Here is an 8,648-nt window from a genome sequence, read left to right as displayed (position 1 = left end):
GCGGCGGGCACCTTACCAACCAGAATCTAATTTGAGAAGCGTATGTGAGGATTGTGGGGCTAACCAACCCATGGCAGAGGGGGCTCCACAGCCCTGAGAGATCCAGGGAGTGAAGCTGGCAGAGGCCACCCCTCCCTTCCTCCTCTGGGTCTCAGGAAGAGCCGCCACAGTTAAGTTTACTAGCTGAAGCCACTCACATATGCCCTGTTTATCTTAGGTGGTGAATCTCATTGCCCACCCTCCTGTCCACGTACTGCTACCCACAAGAGTCATCATGTCTCAGCGTCAGAAGCGTCCTCAGCACTCATATGATCAATGCCATCAAACCTTCAGAAAGTCCCAGGGCCTGGAGGTTGAACAGGTCTCCAAGGCTCTGGAGGAGACCCATCTCTCCTGCCATCCTCTAATGCCTGGCGATTTGAAGGAGGCTCCTGGGGCTGGTATATCCAGCACTCCTGAGGGTCCTCAGTGTTTCTACTCCTCTTCCATTGCTATCAAAGCCACCTCACCCACCAAATCGGATGAGGGGTCCAATAGCCAAGAAAGAGAGTATACTCTGAGCACCTCACAGGCTGTGCTAGGCCCCAAGAATGCGCCTATAGATGCTCTAGATAAGAAAGTATCTATGTTGGTAAATTTCTTGCTATTCAAGTATCAAATGAAAGAGCCAATAACAAAGGCAGATATGTTGAAGATTGTCATCAAAGAGTGTGAAGTCCACTTTCCTGAGATCTTCCTGAGAGCCTCTGAGTGCATGGAGATGGTCTTTGGCCTTGATTTGATGGAAGTGGATCACACCAATCACCACTATGGCCTCTTTATCAAATTGGGCCTCACCTATGATGGGATGCTGCACCGTGAAGTGGGCATGCCCAAGACCGGCATCCTGATACTTATCCTGGGTGTGATCTTCATGAAGGGCAACTGTGCTACCGAAGACGAAGTCTGGAAAGTTCTGAATGTGAGCGGGATATATGCCGGGATGAAGCACTTCATCTCTGGGGAGCCCAGGGAGCTCATCACCAAAGAATTCGTGAAGGAAAAATACCTGGAGTACCGGAAGGTGACCAACACTGATCCTGCGCAGTTTAAGTTCCTGTGGGGCCCCAGAGCCCACGCTGAAACCACCAAGATGAAGGTCCTGGAGTTTCTGGCCAAGGTTCATGGGACTGACCCAAGTTCTTTCCCATCTCAGTATGAGGAGGCTCTGCAAGATGAAGAAGAGAGAGCCCGAGCCAGAATTTCAGGCAGGGCTGTCTCTCCTTCTGTAGCCACTGCCAGTTCTAGTGCCAAGGCTAGCAGCTTCTCCCACACCTAGGGGAGTCAGGGATACTTTCTTCATGCATTGTTGGAAGACGCAGTTAGTGCTGGTAGAATTTAGTTCTGAGGTGGGGCAGAAAGGAAGACAGTGTATTTGCCTGTGTGTTCCTGTTTTGTATGTATAACTTGTAAGTTTATTCTCTTTTTTGATGTATGTATTACTCATATTTTTTAATATGAATTTAACTGTTTCAAAATATAAAGATTTATGAATGATACTGATCATACATTTACTACTCATGATGTTTAAAGCAAGAACTTTGTTGTTTTGTGAAACAAATTGTGAAACTATCCATTTTATCTTCTGGAATAAGAAGATGGCATTGCTATAGGCATTTATTTCCTTGCACACGTGAAAGGTCAGCTTTAAGATAGCTGGGATCAACAGAAAAAATCAAGAATCTCTAAAAGATATTCAAAATTTGCCTTTCGTATTCTTTTTAGTTCTTGTTCTGTAAAATTAAATGATATATGCGTGGATTTGCTTAAGCTCTTTAAAGAATGTATAACATGTTAATGAATTAGACCTCATATTCACTGGATCATTTATTTCACAAACCTTTATTGAACAGCTGCTCTTTGAAAAGAACTGTAGATAGTATTGGGAATGCTAGGATTAATAACTCAGGGCCTGCTCATAGCGTTTTAACATATAGGAGGAAGAATCCTTCATGGACAATAATGAGATCTTCTAATTCCTAAGGGACAAGTAAAATGAAGAAGTGAGTAGGTAGAGGTGGACAGTCCTGTGAGACTGTCAGCGTGGTAATGCAGTTAGGCGTGGCCATTTGGGGCTTTGGGAAACTTCAAGTCTTTCAGTGGGAGTTAATTTTACATGAAACTGGGTGGTGAGCAACATGAGGCTGAGGGCATTATGAGAGGGACCAGACCCTCTAATGGTCTGTCTGAGTTGAAACCCAAATGTCTGGAGTGGTAAACTGCTGTTAGCTGTTACTTTTGGATCACAAGTAAACCGGAGAGAAATTCTCACCTGGAACAGGAATGGAAGGTTACCTGAATCTTATTCCTGTGCAGCTGAACGCATGCACAAAGTTTTTTTGTATATGTCACCTCTAAGGAGTTTCTGAGAAAGATAAATACTTCTTTGAGATCAGACACCCAGAAGCTACTGGGCTGACAGTTGGCCATCGCCTAGGAGAGCCAGCGCTTACTTCATTCAAAAGAAAATTTAATTAAGCTGTCTTCAGTCTAATTTGGAAAAAAATAAGCTAAAGCTTAATTTTTGGTGGGGATGAAATGAATGAAAAAGTGGGGCAGGGTTGCAAGCAAGGTGTAAGGGAGGAAAAGTAATTTTCCCTCTATCCTTCTTGTTCTTGGCTGAGACCCTCTTGTAATAAAAAGAGTAACAGGGGAAAAACAAATTTAGTTTTCTATGGCTGTATGGGAGCCCCACAAATATATGAGACTCAAAGCAGTACCAGAGCAGGAAGCCTTTTATACCTTTTAGACAAAGAAACAATGAATTGAAAAGAACTGACAAAGGGGTTTAAACCGGGGCAAGTCAAGAGTGAAACAGTAAGAGGGTTTGTTTATATAGCCCTATTGGCCCTAAATTCTCTGTTTCTGGTGGTAAGAATGCCTTCTACCCTCTTGGTGCAGGGAGGGTACCTTTCACATGGGATATTTATCTCCTGCTTTCAGGGGAACAAAGGAGGGTCAGAGTGTCCTCCTTTCACTAACTGTTTCTCAAGTACCTTTAATTCAAAGCAACCTGTATGCCAAAGTGGCATATTTGAGGGTGACATACAGTAGCCCTTCCTTACCCCAGTTTTGCTGTCCAAAGTTTTACTTACTGCAGTCCACCATGGTTTGAAAATATTAAATGGAAAATTCCAGAAATAACAATTCACACATTTAAAATTTTATGCTGTTCTAAGTGCTGTGATTAAGTTTCTTGTGGTCCTGCTCCATCCAGCCTGAGATGTGAATCATCCCTTTGTCCAGCGTATCCCATCTGTTAGTCACTTAGTAGCTTTCTCTTTTATGAGATTGATCAAGGTTTTTCAGCACTTGTGTTCAAGTAACACTTATTTTATTTAATAACAGCCCCAAAGTACAAGAGAAGTGATGCTGGCAATTTGGATAGTCTCTTACTGTGCCTAATTTATAAATGAAACTTGATCATAGGTATGAATGTATAGGAAGAAACGTAGTATATATGGGGTTCAGTTCTATCCACAGTTTCAGTCATCCACTGAGGTCTTGGAACATATCCCACTCTGAGAAGGGGGGACTGCTGTATTATGAACCCCTACAAACAGCAGCTGGGAGGGAGGCAAGGAGTTTGTCCTTGACACGGTATCTAGGACGTTTGAATTACATCCAGATGGGGAAGACATTCCAACACCCAAATTCAAGAACATAAACTCTGAGGGTAAATTTTTACAAATTTTTTTTTTTTGCTGAGGAACATTTTTGTCTGATTTGATATACCATAGCACTGTATGTTTTCTGAGAAAGTGTAGATTTAGAGAAACACTCATACACACACATACACAGGTGAGGGGGTAGGATTTGGAATCAACAGTCACAGCAATAACTCTCATTCATTAAAGCCCTGTGATATGCCAGACACTGTGCCATGTGTTTTGTATACTTAATACACATTACAATAGTCCCAGAAGACAGGACTTATCAAACCAAATTCACATAAAAGAAGATCCTCAGGCTCAAAGACCTTGTGATCGTACCTGATTTCACATGACTAGACTGTGACAGAGCTGCCACTGGACCTCTTGTCTGAATTCATCTGGAACTCACTAGGTTCCACTCTTCCCAGCCTGAGTCAGACCTTCTGACCCTTTATCTGTCTTCTCACTACTCCTTAATACCTCTCAGGATACAGAAAGAATGTAGTAGGCAGGAACTTAAAGCAGGTATAAAGAAGGAAGTTTGAAATAAGAAACACAATTTGGGGATTGTCTCTGAGCTTCATTTACCGATGTCTTGAGAGCTGACTCTGCCTAGGGGCTGGCATTTCTATCAGCTTCTGCTCTCTGTGCAACATAGTGCCTTTCCCCGGGGTCTTCTCCAGTGAGCCTTCTTGTTCACACTGGAACCTGACCTGCTGGCTAGCTCTGCAGTCCTCCTCTGAAAGCTGTACCTGCTCCCATTGGAACAAATAGGGCAAAATTCACCTGCCTCCCCCTGACTTGGAGCATTCCAGTTCCCTGGTGGTCCCTTCCCTCACCTGTACCCCTGTGATAGCAACATCCTGTTCCACATAAAAGGTAACCTGTTGTTGAAAGTTAGACCTGGCCACCAGTTTTGAGCATCTCTGCCTCAGTCTCAAAACGTTTTCCAAAGTGCTGGTGAATTTAGTCCAATTTGTCATAAAATCTACTAATTTGGGGGATAGAACCCTGAAGTTGGAGAAGGAATTTTGAAAGTACCTTGATATTGCAAAAGAATTTTGATGAGTATATGTTTTTTTGAGACTGGCCATTGAACACATACACATATGTAGTTACCTATGTGGTTAATAATCAAAGCTTTCTTGGGACTTCCTTGGTGGTCCAGTGGTTAAGACTTTGCCTTCCAATGCAGAGGGTGCGTATTCGATCCCTGGTCAGGGAGCTAAGAACCCACATGCCTCGCGGCCAAAAAAACCAAAACATAAAACAAGCAATATTGTAACAAATTCAATAAAAACTTTAAAAATTGTCCATATCAAAAAAAAAAGTTCTCTTCGTAAGTGAGAAGTGCAAGAGAATTAAAGATCATGGAAATCACCGCAAAGCAAGCATCTACAGAGGATTAACTTCCTTAAAGACCTGCAGTCCTTCCAGGAGGTGAAAAATTGTTTACTGACAGACGTGCTAACTTTGGGTGGCAGAGATAAAAATAATTCAGCATCCTTCTACTGCCTGTTGTCTAACTGCATGATCCGCGAGAAAATTATGGTTTTTCCTTGTGCCTAATGACACTTGTACAGTGTTGAGCTATATTCAGTCATCTTGAAGGTGGCAGAAATTCATAGATTTTGACCAGGCACCAACAGGAAGAAGAAAACTCTCATCCCATTAAGATTTTAAAAGTTAGGGTTTATAGAGCCTGTCATACAGAGTGAAGTAAGTCAGAAAGAGAAAGACAAATACTGTATGCTAACACATATATATGGAATTTAAGAAAAAAAAATGTCATGAAGAACCTAGTGGTAAGACAGGAATAAAGACACAGACCTACTAGAGAATGGACTTGAGGATATGGGGAGGGGGAAGGGTAAGCTGTGACAAAGCGAGGGAGTGGCATGGACATATATACACTACCAAACGTAAAATAGCTAGTGGGAAGCAGCCGCATAGCACAGGGAGATCAGCTCCGTGCTTTGTGACCGCCTGGAGGGGTGGGATAGGGAGGGTGGGAGGGAGGGAGACGCAAGAGGGAAGAGATATGGGAACATATGTATATGTATAACTGATTCACTTTGTTATAAAGCAGAAACTAACACACCATTGTAAAGCAGTTATACTCCAATAAAGATGTAAAAACAAACAAACAAAAAAGTTAATGTTTAGGTCAGTGCAGGAAGGTACTACTGAGTGAAGAAGGCAAAATCTTTCTTCTGGTATTCTACAGGATCCTTTTTGAAAATTTGATGTGAGTCTGTGTCTGGAAGCAACTGTCACATAGTAGGACCTCAAAAAAGTTGAAGAATTTCAAGGAAATTGGGCCTCCTCAGAAACTCTAACAGGAAATGAAGAGGGCCGTTGCATAAATTTTACTAGTTGCATTTCTTCTATTGAGCACTTACTTTGTAACACTTAATGGGGGAGACTACAAGTGCTTATTCATATTTTGCCTTCCTCTCCTTCCTGGGCTCCTCAGGAGATTATATTACCAAGTGCACTTGTAGTTACAAAGGATCATGTGCCCTAGCTCTTGCCATTGATCTGTGAGCAGAAGCAGTATTTGTCAATTTCAGGCCAAACATTTGATATCCACTTTACCACTTTCCATGTTTTTCCTTGCATTCATCAGTAAACGTGGAAATCATGGGTTTATGGGTGAACGTACAAGAAGGACATAGCCTGGACCCCTGCATCACCTGTTAGTACAGAACGTCTGCTAGTCTACATGGAGAGAGAAATGTTTATTGTATTAAGTTCATATTTCAGGCTCTGTTATTTATCAGTCACTTTCCTGGCTAAGACACAGCTACTCTTTCTGGTGTTGGGCTTATTCAAATATTTTAATTACTGCAATAACTGCATATGTTGTTATTGCAAGAAATTCTAACAATACTGAGAAATCACAGTTGTCCCTCTTTATAACTCAGAAATTCTGCCCCTTCCTCAAAGGTAAATATAACTAACATCTGGTATATATTATTTTAAACCTGATCCTAGTTTTTATTCCATACATATGTGTACTATAAAAATATGTTGAGTATTTTCACATACATGTCTTCACTAATCTTTTTTATTGTTTCAATATCCAACATAAAAACATATCTGAGACGTTGTTTTCACCTCTTTAGGTTCACTTTGAGTCTTTTTATATCTTCTATGTCTCTAACCAGTTGAAGTCTTTTTGTTTTTTGAACATATGAAGTACAGTTATAATAACTGTTTTGATGTCTTTATTTACTCATTCTGTCAACTGTGTTATTTCCAGGTCAATTATGAGAGATTAATTTTCTCTTAATTTTTGGTTACATACTTCTGCTTCTTTGCATGCCTGGTAATATTTGATAGGATGCCAGAGATTGTGAAATTGTGATTCACCCTGTTCACATTTGTCGAGAACTAATACACATTAAACATTTTTTTTAATCTGAAATATGGTTTACATACAAAATTATGTTCGTTTCAGGTGAACTACATAGTGAGTTGACATTTACATATGTTAGGAGGTGATCACCATGAAAAGTCTAGTAACCTTGTGTCCTGATAGAAAATTATTACAATATTGTTGACCATACTCCTTATGCTGTAGATTATATCTCTGAGGCTTACTTATTTTGTATTTGTTTTTTTTGTTTTTTTGTTTTTTTTAACAAGATGTTGGGGGCTTAGAGGGCTTAGAGGGCTTAGAAGACGTTTTTCCAAAGACATACCTATGGCCAAGAAGTATAGGAAAAGGTGCTTAATGTCCCTAATCATCAGGGAAATACAAATAAAAACCACAATGAGATATTACCTTACCCCTGTTAGAATAGCTATTATCATAAAGACAATAGGTAGCAAGTATTGGTGAGGATGTGGAGAAAAGGCAACCCTTGTGCAATGTTCGTAAGAACGTAAATTAGTATAGTCACTAGGGAAAAAAGTATGCAAATTCCTCAAAAATTAAAAATAGGACTACTATATGATTGAGCAATCCCACTTCTCGGTATATACCTGAAGGAAATGAAAACACTTATCTCGAAGAGAAATATCTGTACCCCAATGTTTATTGCAGCATTATTTACAAGAGTCAAAATGTGGGAACTACCTAAGTGTCCATCAGTGCGTGAGTGGATAAAGATATGGTGTGTATACACACACACAATGGAATATTATTCAACCTCGAGAAAGAAGGAAATCCTGCCTTTTGCGACAACATGGATGGACCTTGAATACACTATGCTAAGTGAAATAAAGAGTAGAATAGTGGTTGCCAGGAGCTGGGGGTGTGGAGGAAATGGGGAGATGTTGGTCAAAGGGTACAAACTCCCAGCTATAAGATGAATAAGATCTGGGGCTTTAATGCACAGCATGGTCACTATAGTAACTGGTGCTGTGTTATTTACTTGAATGTTGTTAAGAGGGTAGATCTTAAATGTTATCACCACACACAAGAAAACTGGCAATTATGTGATGGGATGGAGGTGTTAGCCAATTATTTTAGTAATCATTTTGCAATATATACATGTAACTAATCATCACATTGTACACCTTTAACTTACATATGTTATCAATATCTCAATAATCTGAAAAAAATAAAGAATATAAAAGGAGGTGGGATCGGTCAGAAATAGAAGTTGGGATGAGGCATGGGAATGATTGAGCTTTTCAATCAGTGGTATCTCAGTGTTACCCTCATCTTTGTTGTTAGCTGTCTTAAATATAACTGAACCAAATAGGGACAATCAAGGCTACTGACTTTTTGACTCTTGTGAGTCCTGGAAACAGAAATGCAGACGTATTGTCTGAATTATGGTTTTCACCTGCGGGCTTCCAGAGCAACTTCTATTTGAGGATACTGTTGGTCACAAGGTATAATCCCATAATTCCTAAGACTTCCTGCTGCCTTCAAGTCACCTGTACTGGTTACTCCACTAAGGTGGCAGCCCATGCTGAAAGTACAGACCAGAATTCTGTTCT

At 40.5% G+C, this 8,648-nt stretch overlaps 1 protein-coding gene across 1 annotated transcript; it reads left to right on the top strand.

Annotated features, from left to right (window-relative positions):
- Positions 1 to 274: 274 nt before the first annotated feature.
- Positions 275 to 1,318, top strand: MAGEB16 (MAGE family member B16). The gene has a single exon (XM_060138215.1). The coding sequence runs from the start codon at positions 275 to 277 to the stop codon at positions 1,316 to 1,318; it is 1,044 nt and encodes a 347-aa protein (XP_059994198.1).
- Positions 1,319 to 8,648: the final 7,330 nt, after the last annotated feature.

This window comes from Lagenorhynchus albirostris, chromosome X, assembly GCF_949774975.1.
Source record: "Lagenorhynchus albirostris chromosome X, mLagAlb1.1, whole genome shotgun sequence".
Classification (NCBI taxonomy): Eukaryota; Metazoa; Chordata; class Mammalia; order Artiodactyla; family Delphinidae; genus Lagenorhynchus; species Lagenorhynchus albirostris.
Note: the sequence above shows the minus strand (reverse complement) of the source record. Positions and strands in the feature narration are given on the sequence as shown.